Raw genomic sequence first — 17704 nt, 5'->3', positions numbered from 1 at the left:
TGAACTCACTTGGGATGCTCTCAAGATCACATTGTCCAGGGCAATCATGGTATATTCCACCCACCACCTCTCAGACCTTCAGAGACACTCCTCTCTCTCTCTCTCTCTCTCTCTCTCTCTCTCTCTCTCTCTCTCTCTCTCTTTCTCTCCTTGGGCCTTCAGGAGTCCAGGTTTTTCACTTACTCTTTCTAGAAACCTGCTCAAATTATTTTGACCTCCAGTCCTGCCCTAAATCCCTCAACTCTCCTTCCTGTTCCCGCCCTCCCTGGTACCTCCTCTCTCTCCTACCCAGAGGCTTTAGAAGCTGTAACTTCACCTCTGCAGCATCTTCTAAACCAGACACTTACAGATCCCCAACTCACCCTGTTTGTTGATGGAAGCTCCCTTATAGATAAATCAGGAAACCACCAAGGAGTATATGCAGTGGTCACTTCCACTAACACAGTTGAGGTGACCTGCCTGCCAATGGGAACCTCCTCACAAAAGGCCAAATTAATTGCCTTGACTAGATCACTCCAAATAGCCAGGGGCCAATGGGCCAATATCTATACTGACTCTAAATACTCCTTCTTAATAGCCCATACTCATTCTGCACTCTGGAACGAAAGGGGTTTCCTTACTACCAAGGGCAATCCCATAGTTAATGAACCTCTTATAGTCAACCTCTTGGAGATCCTCCAGCTCCCTGCAGAAGTAGGCATTATTCACTGTTGGGGACACCAATCCTCCAAGGACCCAGTGGCCTTAGGCAATGCCAAGGCTGACTCAGTGGCCCCTGGGCTGGCCTCCAGCTCCTCTGATTCCACAGAACATATGCTGTTCTTAACTCCTTCCTATCAACCCTGTTACCAATCAAAAGAGAGAGATAAGCTCATAAAAGGGGGGGTACAAAAAAAAAGGATGGATGGTTCTATTTAAATAACCGTCTCATCCTTCCTCAAGACCTGGCATTCTCGATCATTTCCGACATCCACCAGACCTTACGTGTAGGCCCCAAAGCTTTATTCCACTTCTTGGAGCCCCTCTTCTTGGCACTATACATCTCCAAGATCATACTTCACAGGTTCACTCCTCCTGCCAGGCTTGTGCCCAGGTGAACCAACAGGAGGCTCACTACACACGTCAGTCTCTACACCAGCTTTGTGGACACCAATCTGGTGAAAACTGGCAGGTTGATTTCACCCAAATGCCTACTCATAAAAAACTCCATTATCTCCTAACACTTGTGGACACTTTTACAGGATGGATAGAAGTGTTTCTGACCTCCAGGGAAATGGCAGATGTGGTGGCCCAGGTACTTCTGGATCACATCATTCCTTGGTTTGGTGTCCCATGTATCATTCAGATGGCAAATGGGCCAGCCTTCACTTCCAGGGTCATAGAGCTTGTGTCAGAAGCTCTCAACATCTCCTGAAAATTCCACATCCCCTACCATCCACAATCTTCAGGAAAGGTGGGGAGGACCAGTGGATTCATCAAACAACAGCTAATCAGGCTCTCCATTGGACTCAGGTTAACTTGGCCCTCCCTTCTTCCCATTGCCCTTACTCACGTCAGGGCCAGTCCATGTCCTCCTATGGGTCTGAGCCCTTTTGAGCTGCGTTATGGAAGGTCCTTTCTCCTTAACCATCACCTCCCAGTCCAAACTCCTCCACTGGTGGGATACCTACTCTACCTCTCCCTTCTGAGGTTCCTTCTCCATTCACATGCTGACAGTTGTCTCCCTGCCCCCACACCAGTGGACCCTAAAGCCCTTAAACCTGCCCAGTTCTCCCCAGGGGACAAAGTACTCCTGAATCAGCTAGCTCCTAGGTCTCTTAAACCTTAATGGACAAGAACTCATATGACAATCCACACCACCCCCTCGAATGCCAAGCTCCTAGATCATCCATGCTGGTACAATCTCTCAAGGCTCAAGCAGTCACCTATTCAGGACAGTTGGTCTGTCTAGCAGTTAGGACCTTCCACCCTCTGGTTTTCCAAGATGCCACAATGAAGGGTCTCTCTGTTCCTCATCCTGGCACAGTCATCATTGGTGATACAAACAAGATGGGTAATAATATTTTTTCTCCTAGTCACCTGCCTTCTCATCTCCCTCAAGAAACAGATGCCTGGCATCTCCAGGATAAAAGTGAACGAGATGCCTCTCCAGCCATACCTTTCACTGAGCATGAGTCCACCAACATGCAGCTCTCCCCTCCCTCATGTCACCCCATGTACACAGGAAGTATCCAGACTTGAGACAATGCCTCTTTATCCAAAGAGAGCCTAAAATGTTGGTCATAAGTATCCCATCAATGTCTTGTCATCCCTTATACAAAGAGTCTGAAATGTAACCCCAGCTACTGGCATCCATCTTTGGCAGCACCCTCCCCTGAGTCCGCCAAACCCTGACCCCTCCCCAGGAAAGGTCAAGACCACTTCACAGGCTATATAAACTGCTCCCCAGAAAATATATGTGTGGTCTTCCCTCTTTTTCTTCAGTGGTTGTGTCAACTTTCTGTTCCCCCACCAGGCCCCCCGAGTGTGCAGACCTCCAATTAAACCAGGGTATCTTTTAACTCATTCTGATTTGATCTGTTTAGGATTATTTGCTTTGATGAAGAGGCTCATTTTTAGGAATATTCCTAATAGTCTTGAGCATCTCTGAGGTATACTGTTTGGTGGGCTTTCTTAGAGGTGGTCTGGACTGAGGCAACTCCCAGGGGAGGAGGCTTAGAATGGAATTTTAACCTAAACATTCCAGACTTTTTGAGTAAAAGGATGACAGAGGCTGGAGTGAATCCTTAAACCAAACAATCTAAACCTAACTCTACCAACAATTTATATGTTTAAATTCTTTCCAAGGGTACTGGTTGAATCGTTAATCTGCTCCAGCAGCAATGAAAAAAGTCAATAATTATTATTCTGAGTACCAGAAAAACTGTCCAGTGAGGGCCTAAAAAGTGCCTGAGAATTTTCTTGCCACCCATAGACTGTGAGGAACATGGTGACCATGAGGGTAATAAGCAGAGCTATGGACAATAACAGCATGAGGTCCTCAGGACACACAGTCCAAGGGCTCTGCTTCTCCAAGGCTCACCCAGCCTGTTAATCCTGACTGCCAGGTCTCATCCCATGAATTCCAAAGCTGTTTGCTGTTTTCCTCCCATGGCTTCCCAGCACTGTAACTCCAGTTTCAAAATATCCAATATTCTTTTCTGACCTTCAAAAGATAGGAGAATATACATGGTAGAGGTGCAAACTACACAAACATAAGTGCACCAAACTCTCAAGTACATAAAATATTTTCTCAAAGTTAAAAACACAAAGTAGTGAGTGGCAAACCAGAACCAGAAATGCTATCTGAGACTTCTGTAAACAAGTAGACAATGTACTTTGTTAAGAAAAAGATGAACTTTGTATATTTTTTCCGATAGAGTTTCTTGGGTTCCAGGCTGGCCTCCATGTAAGGAACAGAGGATAGCCTTCATCTCCTGGGCTCCTGCCACAACCTTCCAAATCATAGGATGACAAGATTGTCCCAGTACAATCTCTTCATGTGATGCCAAGACTTAGACCCAGGGCTCCATGCAGCTGGGCGCACACTCTTCCATCTGAACATGCCTTCACTTCACACATCTGCTCTTCTTCAGTTGTTATGGATGTTGCTGGTTACCCATTGAGTGACAGCACCCTCAGAAACACAGAGAGACTAAAATAATCCCCAATCCTCTAGAATTATGACCTCTGGGGGCTTTCTTGTTTTTCTGTTCTAGATTCCTGATCCATTCTGAGAATTCACCCATACTGATTCCTGGCCCATGGTGCAATCTCTGATCTTAGCTGGCTATAGAAAGAGCTGGTGATAGTGAATCCTTCACTCAGTGAACTTAGTGCATGTACAAATTTGGGATCCTAAAATTAGAGTGTTCACAAAATATCATGGAGCAGATGATGTTGGCTATGGCAGAGTGAAAGAGGGGGACTGGGCTCCAAAGGTGTCGTGGTCAGGTGTCAGCACAGTCCATAAACTATTTCTCTGGACCAGTGTGGAGGCACGAGAATAAAGACACAACTAACATGGCTTTATGGGGGGTGGGGGGGAATTCTCAGAGATCCCTCATGAAATCCAGAGTTCACATCCTGAAAAAGTTCTCCTCATTTATTCTCCAAACCTTGATACCAAAACATAAACTGAGTGGAAAATTCATTAGCATTTGTTTCCTAAGCAACCAGGTGAATGGCTTTTAGTCATGTCCACACTTACCTATGCTTGCTGTCACGTTTTCCTACTCTGTGTGCTAGCTCTGTCACATAGACTGAATTAGCACCTCTTTTCAGGCATCCTCCAAATTACAAAGAAAGGGTCAAAAGAACATCCTGACCCTTCGTTAGGGTAGCAACAGTCTGTCTGGAAAGGTACGTGACCATTTCAGGTGTGGCCTATGGCTTGAGAGCCTGGCTGTCATACCATATAGAAATATGGGCCTACAATCCACTCTCTCTTATTAATTTTAATAAAGCCTGTGCTTTTGCAACAGGACAGACGATCCTGGCTTGGGACAAGACTCCTTCATTTACCCAAATTTTCCCATCCTTGGAACAGGCATTTTATTTATGCAAGTGCCTGTCTTAGGCTTCAGGGGAGAAGCTTTAAATCGGTCATTGACTGCTGATCTCTGTGAAAAAAAAGAGATTAAGGGAAAGAGATACCTTTCAGCTCTGTGTCTCAGAGCCATACATTCTTGTTCAGGATAAATTATAATGTTTTATGAATAAGTATGCTTCTAAAGTCTATATTCCCCTATTTAAAGAAGAAAAGGCTCACCTGAGTTGAGAATGCTTCTTCAACTAGTATAGAGTGTCTCTTAAATTTTTCACATTGTATCAAAATGTAGAATTCTTAACATACGCATTATATCCAAACATTTACAGTGTGTGTCAAACCTTTCTTAACATTTATAAGCAATTACAAACATTATCAGGTCCATACCATAATTCTCAGCATTATTGGGTCAATACCAACTTTTCTCAACCTCTTATAAGCATTTACCAATATTATCAGGTCAGCAGGCTCTAAGTCAGCCAGAGATACATGGTGAGATGCTGTCCCAACCAACACTCCCAGAATATTCCAATAAAGTGGAAAGAGAAAAACCCCTCCTCATTGTGAGGTAGGGTGTCCAGCTAGCTGGACTGTCGAGTGAATGGCAGGTCTACCATCAGACTGCCAGGAAGGTATTAACCATATGCTCTATGACAACAGCTTTTTCTGTGGTAACTAACAGATAGTTTTATAGGCTCTTTTATACTGTGGTGTTTCATTAAGCATCACAAGAAAGCAGTCAGAAAATGTCAACAGCTGGATGTAAGCCCATTTTAAAAGACCATAATTCTCAGCATTATTAGTTAATACCAACTTTTCTCAACATCTTATATGCAGTTACAAGATATCATCATTATTAGATCAATATCATAACAATAAATCAACAATTAAACATATCATAATTTTCTTAAATTCACATTAATCAAAAGACAAGAAAAGCTTTTCTGATGAGTAAGAGTACAATGACATTGCTGTTATCAAATACCAGTTCCAGTCTCTGAACAGCAGTTAAACCCTTAGACTGTCTGCCTTCTTAACTGAAGAGCGTTTCAGTCATTCCTTATTTTGAATCTTTCTTTCCCTAGGAAAAAGGTTTAGGTTTTAGTTCTCAGGTCCAATATTTTAATGAAAATGAGTTCTGTGTCTCAAAGATTAAAACAGCCAGATGTTCAGTCTGCATCTCAGCTCCAAAGCAAACAGGATTCAAACTGCAGAAAAATTGTAGTCATTGTGGTCAGGTCGTCACAGCAGGGCCTCTGGGTCTGTGAGTGTCCCAAGTGTCTGGAGGTAGCTCAGCATCTGTCCCTCAGAGCAGCATGGCACCTTGAAGTTAGAGAGATGGCAGAGGTCCTGGGATCAGGCACTCCTCTCTGTGGGGGTGGGGAAAACGGGGTCAAGGACTTTTCTCCAACTTCTTTCTTGAACTCCTATATGGGGGCATTTTCAGCTACAATGTCATCAGGTTTGCCACTCCTTTGCTGTATATGCAGTCATCTCATCCAGCTTTATTTTCTTTCTGTGGAAAAAAAAAACACACAAACATATTCTCAATTCCAAAATTAATATAGGTCAGATCTTTTCATAATTCATTGCAAGGGTTATTTTTCACCTTACCTTAGCAATGGTCATCTTGGTGCCATTATGCCAGAGCTGTCTGCAGAATTTCTGTCTGCAGCTTTTATCCTCTTAAGTTGTTTTCAAGGAGCCATATTATGCTCCACAATTCCTTTTCATTATTAACCATGCATGCAGTCCTTCCATTGGAAGAGCCACTTGTAAAATTCAGCATAACATCCTTTCAGGGATTTTTAGCTATAACATTATCAAAACATAGTTGTGTGAATTGCAGCAATGATCACCTGGGAAAAGACCATTACTATGGCCGTTGAATTGAGCAAATACAATTGTCCAAGAATCAATATCTTAAAATTATTAATTAGTATATTTCTTAATATAAGAAACATTGGAGAGAAGAACAAGCTCCACCAGGAGCGGAAGCCAGGAGCAAATTCAGTCCCAGGAGCCAACCTATTCCCGGACACTGGTGGATCAGAATTGAGTCATTAACCAGATCCGGATCAGTGATCTCCACTGGAACAAATACAGGGGGGGAGTAACTGCTGAGCAAGTGAGCCAGAGACAGAGTCAGAGCCAGAGACTGCTGAGGGTTCGGACATGAATCTTGGATCTTCAAAGAAGTAGACCTAAGCCAGGACCCCAGTGGGTCTGGGTGTGAGAATAGGACTTCCCAGGAATTGTGACACTGACTGTAGCACAAGGAACAACCATCTGAGCTTTGGATTCACTGGCACCCAGAAGATTATTCAAGAGAATTTCAGACAGCCTCAACCACACCTATTAAAGGAAAAAATGAGTAGAAAAGGTAAGAATGCATGCAATATCGCAAACAGCAACACAACACAAATAAAACCCAAAGATTCAAAACTAGCAAGGCCTGAACAATCAAATATGGATGAAGTAGAAGAAAATGATCTAAAAAAATAACTTCAAGAGAATGTTTGAAACTCTTAAAGAGGAAATGAGAAATTCCCTTAAAGAAATGGAAGAAAAGACAAACAAAATATTGGAAGACATCAACAAATCACTTAAAGAAAAACAAGAAGAAGAAATCAAACATATGAAAGAAACTTTTCAAGACTTGAAAACTGAAATAGAGACAATAAAGAAAACACAAGTCAAGGGATTTATAGAAACAGAAGTCATAAGAAAATGATCAGGAACCACAAACGCAAGCATGAACAGAATACAACAGATTGAAGAGAGAATCTCAAGCACTGAAGATACAATAGAGGAAATAGACTCATCAAATAAATAAAACATTAAATCTACCAAAAGCTTAACCCAAAATATTCAGGAAATGTGGGACACCATGGAAAGGCCAAATCTAAGAATAATAAGTATAGAAGAAGGAGAAGTTCAACCCAGAAGTACAGAAAATATATTTAACAAAATCATAGAAGAAAACTTTACCAACCTAAAGAAAGATATGCCTACGAAGATACAAGAAGCTTACAGAACACCAAATAGACCGGATGCAAATAAAAAGTCATCTTGCCACATAATAATCAAAACTTTGCATGCAGAGTAAAGAAAGAATATTAAGAGATGCAAAGGAAAGGGGCCAAGTAACATATAAAGGTAGACCTATCAGAATTACACCTGACTTCTCATTGGAGACAATGAAAGACAAAAGGTCCTGGTCAAGCGTTATGCAGACATTCAGAGACCATGGATGCCAGCCCAAACTACTATAACAAGCAAAACTTTCAATCACCACAGAAGGACAAAACAAGATATTCCATGACAAATCTAGATTTTACCAACATCTAGCCACAAACCCAGCCCTACACAAAATACTAGAAGGAAAATTCCAACCCAAGGAAGTAGGCTACACCAACAAAAACACAGACAATTGATGGTCTTATAGTAGCAAATCCCAAAGAAAGGGGAAATGCACATATCAGCATAACCAACAATGAAAAATAAATTAACAGAAGATAGCAATCGCTGGTCATTAATATCCCTTAATGTAAATGGACTCAACTCATCTATAAAAAGGCACAGGCTAACAGATTGGATATGAAAACAGAATCCATCCTTCTTCTGCATACAAGAAACACATCTCAACCTCAAAGATAGACATTGTCTCAGAGTAAAGGGTTGGGAAAAAATATACCAATCAAATGTACCTAAGAAACAAGCAGGTGTAACTATCCTAATATCTAACAAAAATAGACTTCAAGCTAAAATCAGTCAAAGAGATAAAGAAGGACATTTCATATTAGACACAGAAAAAAAATCCATCAAGGGGAAATTTCAATTCTGAACATTTATGACCCAAATACAAGGGCACCCTCATATGTTAAAAAAAAAACACTTCTAATTCTTAAATCATACATTAAACCCACACACCAATAGTCAGATACTTCAACACTCCCCTCTCACCACTGGACATGTCAGTCAGACAAAAAAAAAATGAATAGAGAAATAAGAGAACTAACAGATGTTGTGACTCAAATGGACTTAACAGACATCTATAGAATATTCCATCCAAACAGAAAGGAATATACCTTCTTCTAAGCACTTCACATGACCTTCTCAAAAATTGACCACATACTTGGTAACAAAACAAACCTCAACAAATACAAAAATGTTGGAATAACCTAATGTACCTTATCAGATCACCATGGTTAAAAAATTGCAGTCAACAGTAATACTAATTCCAGAAAACCAACAAACACATGAAAATTAAACAATTCTCACCTGAATCATCAATGGGTCAAGGAAGAAATAAAGGAAAAAATTAACGACTTCCTAAAATTCAATGAAAATGACCACACAACATACCCAAATTTATGGGACACAATGAAAGCAGTGTTAAGAGGAAAGTGCATAGCACTAGACGCCTACATAAAGAAGCTGGGAAATCCTACACTACTGAATTAACAGAACATTTGAAAACTTTAGAAAACAGAAGCAAACTCACCCAAGAGAACTAGACAGCAGGAAATAATCAAATTGAGAGCTGAAAACAACAAAATAGAAACAAAGAAAACAATACAAAGAATCAATGAAGCAAAGAGTTGGTTCTTTGAGAAAATCAACAAAATAGACAAACCTTTATCCAACCTAAACAAAAGGCAGAGAGAGAATATCCAAATTAAAAAAATCAGAAATGAAAAGGGGAAGATAACAACAGATACGGAGGAAATACAGAGAATTATCAGATCATATTTTGTAAACCTGTACTCTACAAAATTGGAAAACTTAAAGGAAATGGACAACTTTCTGAATAAATATCAATTACCAAAATTAAATCAAGACCAGACAAGCAACTTAAACAGACCTATAACTGCTGAAGAAATAGAAACAGTCACAAAAACTCTCCCAAACAAAATAATCCCAGGACCAAATGGTTTCAGCTCAGAATTCTACAAGATTTTTAAAGAACTAATACCAATACTCCCCAAATTATTCCATACAATAGAAACAGAAAGAATATTGTCTAACTCTTCTTATAAGGCTACAATTACCCTGATGCCCAATCCACAGAAAGAGATAACTAAGAAAAAGAATTAAAGACCAATCTCAAACATGAACATTGATGCAAAAATACTAAATAAAATACTGGAAAATCAAATCCAAGAACACATCAGAACCATCATCCACCATGATCAAGTCGGCTTCATCCCACAGATGCAGGGATGGTTCAACAAATGAAAATCTGTCAATGTAATCCACCATATAAGCAAGCTAAACATAATAAACCACATAAACATACCTAAACATAATAAAGGCAATATAAAGCAAGACAACAGCCAACATCAAACTAAATGGAGAGAAACTCCCAGTGATTCCACTGAAATCAGGAACAAGACAAGACTGTCCATACTCTCCATATCTATTCAATATAGTTCTTGAGGTCCTAGTTAGAGCAATAAGAGATCAAAAGGAGATCAGGGGATACAAATTGGAAAATAAAAAGTCAAACTCTCACTGTTTGCTGATGATATGATAGTTTACAGAAGCAATCCAAAAATTCTGCCAAGGAACTTCTACAACTCATAAACACTTTCAGTAATGTAGCATGATACAAGACTAGCTCAAAAAAAAAAATCAGTAGCTCTCCTGTACACCGGTAATAAAAGGACTGGGAAAGAAGTCAAAGAATCAGCACTCTTCACAGTAGCCACAAATAACATAAAATATCTTAGAGTAACTCTAATCAAACAAGTGGAAGACTTGTATGACTAGAACTATAAATCTTTGAAGAAAGAATCTGATGAAGACACCAGAAAGTGAAAAGATATCCCATGCTCTTGGGTAGGCATAATTAACATGGTAAAAATGGCAATCATACCAAAAGCAATTTACAGTTTTAATGTAATGCTCATAAAAATCCCAGCAAAATTCTTCACAGACTTTGAAAGAACAGTATTCAATTTCATATAGAAAAGCAAAAAAAAAAAAAAAACAGAATAGCCAAAACAATCCTGTACAGTAAAAGAACTTCTGGAGGCATCCCAAATCCCTGACTCTACTACAGAGCTACAGTACTGTAAACAGACTCCTATTGGCATAAGAACAGACAGGAGGACCAATGGAACCGAATAGAAGACCAGGATATCGATCCACATGTCTTTGAACACCTGATATTTGACAAAGAAGCTAAAAATTTCAAATGGTAAAAAGAAGATATATTTAACAAGTGATGCAGGCATAACTAGATATCAACATGCAGAAGAATGAAAATAGATCCATATCTATCACAATGCAAAAACTCAAGTCCAAATGGATCAAAGACCTTAACATAAAGTCAACCACACTGAACCTGATAGAAGAAAAAGTGGGAAATACACTTGAATGCATTGACACAAAAGACCACTTCCTAAATATAATCCCAGCAGCATAGACACTGAAACAATTAATAAATGGGGCCTCCTGACGGTGAAAAGTTTCTGTAAAGCAAAGGACACGGTCATCAAGACAAAATGACATCCTACAGAATGGGAAAATATCTACACTAACCCCACACCAGACAGAGGTCTGATCTCCAAAATATACAAAGAATTCAAGAAATTGGTCACCAAAAGAACACATAATCCGATAAAAAAAAAAATGGAGTACAGACCTAAACAGAGAACTCTCAACAGAGGAATCTAAAATGGCTGAAAGACCCTTAAGGAAATGTTCAAGATCCTTGGTCATCAGAGAAATGCAACTCTAAGATTGCATCTTACACCTGCAAGAACAGCCAAAATCAAAAACACTGATGGCAACTTATGCTGGAGAGTCTGTGGGGAAAAGGGAACACTTCTGCATTGCTGGTGGGAATGCAAGCTGGTACAACCCCTTTGGATGTCAGTGTGGTGATTTCTCAGAAAATTGGGAAACAACCTTCCTCAAGACCCAGTATTACCACTGTAGGGTATATATCCAAAGGATGTTTAATCGTGCCACAAGGACCTGTGCTCAACAATGTTCATAGCAGGTTTGTTTGTCATAGCCAGAACCTGGAAACAACCTAAATGCCCCTTGACTGAAGAATGAATAAGGAAAATGTGGTACATTTACACAATGGAGTACACACAGCAGAAAAAATAATGACATCTTGAATTTTGCAGGCAAATGAATGGAGATAGAAAATATCATTTTGAGTCGGGTAACCCAGACGCAGAAAGGCAATTATCACATATACTCACTCATAGGTGGTTTTTAAACATAAAGAAAACCAACCTACAAATCACAATCCCAGAGAATATAGTCAATAATGAGGACCCTAAGAGAGACATACATGGATCTAATCTACATTTGAAGTAGAAAATGACAAGATCTCCTGAGTAAACTGGGAGCATGAGGACCTTGGGAGAGGGTTGAAGCGGGGAGAGGAGAGGCAGAGAGAGGGGCAGAGAAAAATGTAGAGCTCAAGAAAAATCAATTAACAAAAAAGATTAAGCAAAAATAATGCCAAACATCCTGACCTGGGAATATCTGTGTCCCCATCCTCTCTATTAATCAATATGTTGTTTATTGCTGGGAGTGGTGGGAGGAACCTGGTTGTGCACTTAGCCCATTGTGTTCTCTGTGAACATCCTTTCTTCTCCTCTGTCAGCCATTTAATCATGATTAGAGACAAATGGTTTCACTAGTTTAAAAAGGTTCTCTCCTCATAAAAAAAAAAATAATTAAGAAAATGAATTTGCTCAGGTTTAGAGCCTTTTCAATACCTCTCCAAAATCCTCCTGAGCAGGATTCACCTTTAGTTAAAGCGACCCCTCCTGGACAGTAGCCAAGTCCAATGGGTTCCCAGCTGGAATAGACTGCACCTAGTCCTGACTGTATCCTGGAGGGTAAGCCTGCCCTCTAGAGTCTGGGAAATGTAGCACAGGTCCTTCTCACCTGTAGAGAAGGGCATAAAAGCTTCAATTTTCTTCAGATCCCCATTGGCATCCAGGAAGTGGTCAGGATTGAAGGCATCTGGTTGTTCAAAGTACCGTGGGTCATGGAGAGCTGAACTCAGGATGGGGTACACTTCAGTGTTCTAGGAGCCATTGTGAGAGGCAATGATATTAGCATACCCTGACTCCCATCTGCAGGCAGTTAGTCCTTAGGGAACCACAGAATGTCAGGAAACCACAAACAGGCCTAGGGTGGTGATTGGGAGAGAGGAGGATGACCATGGCATAGAGATTGGAATCGCAGCTGGTCTCACCTTGGGAAGCAGGTACCCTCGGAACGAAGTGTCTTTGGTGACTTTGTGTGGCACTCCAATCGGGACAATAACTGCAAATCTCTGGATCTCATGAATGACAGCCTCAGTGTAAGGCATTTCGATGTGGTCATCAAGGGTTGGTGGGCAGTGTGAGCCGATCGATCCCCTTTTGGACTTTCTCTGCACAGAAAAGGGGGACAGCAGACAATGCTCACCCCCTTCACGGAGGCAATGCACGGTGACCCTGTTTTCTGTGAGCCAATAGCTTAGGAACAGTGCAGAGCCAGGAGACTCTGTTGAGAAAGACACACTGCACTCTTGGGCATGCACACCTGCACTTCTCTCAGGCATCTGTCTCTCCAGCCACGCTTAGAGCTATGTTAGAGGCTCTCTTCAAAGCTCCCACCATGCTCATAAAAGAGAGAAAAGGAAAACCCACAACAAAGGGCTCATCTATCAGTCTGAGGGCTGTAGGAGAAGATGGTTAGAATTCTCCACATTTGGTTTGTGTTCTTCCATAGCAGAAAGAGAGAGAGAGAGAGAGAGAGAGAGAGAGAGAGAGAGAGAGAGAGTTCTTTGCATGAAATTTATATTAGAAAATACAGGAGGCTGGAGAGAAAATGTCTCAGTGGTTAAGAGCACTGGCTGCTCTTGAAGAGGACCCAGGTTCAATTTCCAGCACCATCTTGGCAGCTCGCACTGTCTCTGACTCTGGGTCCACTGGATACAATATCCTCACACAGACATATATGCAGACAAAACAGCAATAAACAATAGTTAAAAAATTAAAAATACAGGCTAACAATCTGAGGTTATTTTCTCATGAATAAAAGGGACGTAAATTAATCTATGTACAACAAAATACAGAATATGAATACATTGATGAGCAGATTGACCGATGAAAGGGCTCAGTCAACAAATGCATTGATTTCCATCCTGACAACCTGGCTTTGACATCAGAACATGTGTGAATATGCAAACAACCCTCCCTTTTCCTCTTGTAACCTTTACTCTGTCAAGATTGCACTGCAGCTAATAGAAATGAAAGGCTATGAAAACGGTCAGTGCCCAGTATAGTTTAGGGGACAATGCTAGGAAAAAGCTCTACGTATGTTTGATATTGATGTATTTATGTTTTTAGATGGAACCACAGCAGCAAATCTTATGCAGCAATGAACCAACAAGCCTCAGATCAGATCAACGATATAAGTGGAACATGTCAAATTAATGCTACACAAAAGCGAGCTTTATTTTTATCTGTTGTATCTAAATGATGTTCAAACACACATGCAGTTGATGGTGCATCGGGCTAGTGGGAGGTAATGACTACAAGGGACTGAGACAGGGACCAGTCTTGATGTTCAACATCAGTGGTAAGAAAATGCTCATCTTTAAAATTCATGGAGGTGGGCTTCTTGAGAGGTGACCCAGTTCAACAACATCTTAACTCAAAACTTAAGAGGTGGGGCAGGAGAAGTGGCTCAGTGTCTAAGAACACTGCTCCTGTTGCAGAGGCCCTGAGTTTTGTCCCACCTCCCATGTCAGATAGCTAAAAACTGCCTGTAATGCCAGCTTTATGGGATTTGATGACCTCTTTGGTTTCTTCAGATAACAGATATGCATAAGGACCATTCACAAACACTCACACAAACACAAATATGATGATAATGATAATGAAGATAGATTGTGTTATTCCTTTTGATCTCTGGTCCCTTTAAGGGGCAAGCTATGCCCACTCCCAGTGACTTCTGACCTCTCGTCACCATCTTGGCCTCTTTCTTCTCTCTCTCTCGGTGTGTGCACACGTGTTTCTGTCTTTCTCTCTCCCTTTTTCTCTGTTTGTCTTTCTTACTCTCCCTCTCCTCCCTCTCCCTTTCTCTCTCTTCCCCCTCCCTTTTCCTCCATAACCCCCTGAATAAATATTTCAATCTCATTCTACATGTCCATGTCTCTGTCTCCTACCTGCCTGCCATGTGCCTGTCTGTCCACAGCCAGCCGCTCTCCAAGGACATGCTCCCACTGCTCTGTGAGCTCGCCGCCTGTTCACATGGACCCTAGGGATCTTGCAGGGACACACAGCTGTCTCTGCTGGACTAGTGACTGCTCTACGAGCCTGCCAGGGGCACACCAGCATTTTTTAAAGAATAAAAGATTGTTTGATAGACAAATAGATAATATACAGATATACAGATATTAGATAGATACATAGATTGGGAAGCTGATGCACAGATAGATGATACAGATCATTTGTTAACACTGTAATTGGGGCTCATCTGATAAGAGTACTTGCTGCACAGTTGTGATGACCAGGGTTTTGATCTCATCACCAATATAATAAGCTGAGGCATTCATACATGCCTATGACTTCTGAATAAAGAGTTAGAATGTGAAGATGGAAGGATTCCTTGGTCTTGCTGACTTTCAGATCCAGTTGCAGAGAGGGAGCCCGACTGAAGGAAATGGACAGATTGACAGAGGAGGACACCTGGTGACCTACTCTGGCCTCTGCCTCCATGAGCAAGTTAGTGTCCCCTGTTAGAAATATACTCACAGAGACAGACAGACACACAAGGTCATAAATAATAGTGGTTTAAAAGATTTTGTTAAGGTTACATAAAATGCTGTGTACTTCCCTCTGCAAGTCCCCTCCTAATTCCCTACTTCTGCTCTTACATCCATATGAACAGTTTCACCACAACCCAAGACACATCATTCACTGAAACATTCCTTACTTAATACCCTGAAACTTCCCCAGGCCCCTCACTGTACCTTTGCTGCTGAAAATAAGATCAAGGTCTCCACCATGATCGCACCTCTGTACTTGAACTGATCCCATCTGTCCTCTGCATTAAAAAGCATTTATTTTTAAGATGCAGCTGAAAAAATAAATGCTTGCCCAATATAATAGCATTATAACATAGAGTGCTGGTGGCCATGTCATAGGACAGGTGACAGTTGAAGCTCATAGTATCAGCTCAGCAGGAAGAAACTCTCCCATGGGTCAAGTTGGACAGGCAAGACCCTGAGGCCACAGACCCAGGGGCATCTTTTGTTTCTGCTGTGCCTTTTCCTGTTTGCTGCTTGTCTTTCTCTGGTATCTGGAATTGTGTGAATGGCTGTGGGGAGATCCACACTGCCTGCAATGTTGTGTGTTTATATCATGAAAACATTCCATTCTACTGGGCAATTCCTATCTGTGGGTTGTCAAGAAGGTGATTTCTCCCTAAACTGTACTGTCTGATATAACAGTGATAACTTATACACGGTTCTGAGGAAGAAAAGTAAATATAAGGAAATGTGACAGAGCTAGGGACTATGTGTGGCAGCACTCTTGCTGGGATACACCTGGTCCACCTCCAGAATGCTAGCACTTAGCTCTATTCATCTTTTGTTAGCAATTAATTTTTTTTCTCTTGTTGCCCTGTATCTGAGAATTTCCCATGGGTACAAAGCCTATGCAAAACTTGGTTAGAAAGAAACCCAGAAAACTGTAGTTCCTCCTCAATCAGGTATTTGCTTTGGCAATGTCCCTTTGGAGGTCCAGTCAGGATGTTTTGAGGATATGGACTTGTACCTGCTAGGTGTAAATTGGAGAACAATGAAAGGAGCCCTGGTGAAAGGGAAAACAGTCAGTCCTGAAGGTTGAGTCCTGAAGGGTTAGTCCTGAATGTTGAGTCCTGATGGATCAGTCGTGAAGATTCTCTAGAGAGACTGACCTGCCCTGCAGTCAAGAAAGGCTAAATTCATTCTTAAGGTGCCTCTGAGTCTTCATTTCACAAACCCATGTGAACCCACACACCCTTGCTGTGATATCCACAGCACCTATGAGTTTCACTTATGTAGCTGTATAGATCATAGCTCAAGCTCATGATAAAGAGAAATAATAGTGTCCCAGGAGCCAGGCTGACTCAAATTTCTTTAATTTTGATGCTAAAAGACACAGTCACAAGTTTCTGTGTGCATCATTAACTAAAACAAACTTTTAAAACTGTTTCAGGTTAAATCATATGTTTTGATAACAGTCTTCTGATGAAAAGCCCCAGAAAATAATATAATGTTCACAAGGACACAGAGCTGAGTTGCAGATTCACTAGGTTAGGCTCAAAAACACAAGGCAGCCCAACTGTTGCTAGCTAACACACTTTTCTGGCTGGAGTTGGTTGGTAAGCAAAGGTGATGGTTAACTCCTTATACTCATTCCTGCCCTCGATGTCCTGATGTAAGAAACTATCGTTGGGTGGGTATGCACCCTAAAGATTTAAAGTGCAACTGACTGGTTTTTCACGTATAAAAGTTTAGGTTTATGATTCCTTTAAGATTCCTTATAAAATTGTCCATCAAGATAAATAATAGAATGATTGTTGCTTTCTTTGTAATCACATTGTGCAGCCTGCAAAGAAAAGAGTTGGCTGAGATAAAATACTTTCTGCTTGCTCCTGTTCTGTTAATCTAACAAGGTACTTAGATGTAAATGAAAGTGGGATACCAGAATGGCTTTGTTTTCAATCATGTAAAGGTGATGAAAAACATGGTTTTACCTGTATTTCTTATAATCATTCAACTGAAATATGGAATGTAACCACATTGTTATTCCTATACTGCCTGAGAAAACTATTTTGGTTTATGTAAGTCACAGAAAAATGTATACAATAGAAATAGAGAATAAAGAAGGAAACCATCAAGAGAGTGTGCGTCTTTCTCCCTAGTCCCCTTGAATAGATAAATTTTAGGTCATGCTGATGCCATGGTTTCATTTGGAGCCCTACGTTTTGGGAGACTGGATCCCAGGCATCAATAATAGAGTTTATTAAGAAAAATTAAAGTGTTATTGTGACACTGTAGAATGATGGTGATTTCTAGTCCTATTAGTAGCTTTGATGGTC

At 40.8% G+C, this 17704-nt stretch overlaps 1 protein-coding gene across 1 annotated transcript; it reads right to left on the bottom strand.

The window, feature by feature from the left end:
* Window positions 1-4117: 4117 nt before the first annotated feature.
* LOC146895998 (cytochrome P450 2B1-like) lies at window positions 4118-15626 on the bottom strand. The gene is made up of 5 exons (XM_087911072.1): window positions 15591-15626; window positions 12822-13001; window positions 12509-12650; window positions 6203-6400; window positions 4118-6104 (listed from the first exon to the last, which is right to left on the bottom strand). The coding sequence occupies exons 1-4, from the start codon at window positions 15624-15626 to the stop codon at window positions 6387-6389; spliced, it is 372 nt and encodes a 123-aa protein (XP_087767198.1). The 3' UTR covers window positions 4118-6104; window positions 6203-6386.
* Window positions 15627-17704: the final 2078 nt, after the last annotated feature.

Source organism: Myodes glareolus, chromosome 1 (assembly GCF_982192425.1).
Source record: "Myodes glareolus chromosome 1, mMyoGla1.1, whole genome shotgun sequence".
Classification (NCBI taxonomy): Eukaryota; Metazoa; Chordata; class Mammalia; order Rodentia; family Cricetidae; genus Myodes; species Myodes glareolus.
Note: the sequence above shows the minus strand (reverse complement) of the source record. Positions and strands in the feature narration are given on the sequence as shown.

What these genes read in the sequence shown, in the direction of transcription:
- LOC146895998 (XM_087911072.1), bottom strand. Translation starts at nt 15,626, where the DNA reads ATGGTGGAGACCTTGATCTTATTTTCAGCAGCAAAG. An exon ending in TCTTATTTTCAGCAGCAAAG is followed by an intron (nt 13,002 to 15,590) that starts GTACAGTGAGGG and finishes TTTTCTGTGCAG; the next exon opens with AGAAAGTCCAAAAGGGGATC. An exon ending in GAGGGTACCTGCTTCCCAAG is followed by an intron (nt 12,651 to 12,821) that starts GTGAGACCAGCT and finishes AATGGCTCCTAG; the next exon opens with AACACTGAAGTGTACCCCAT.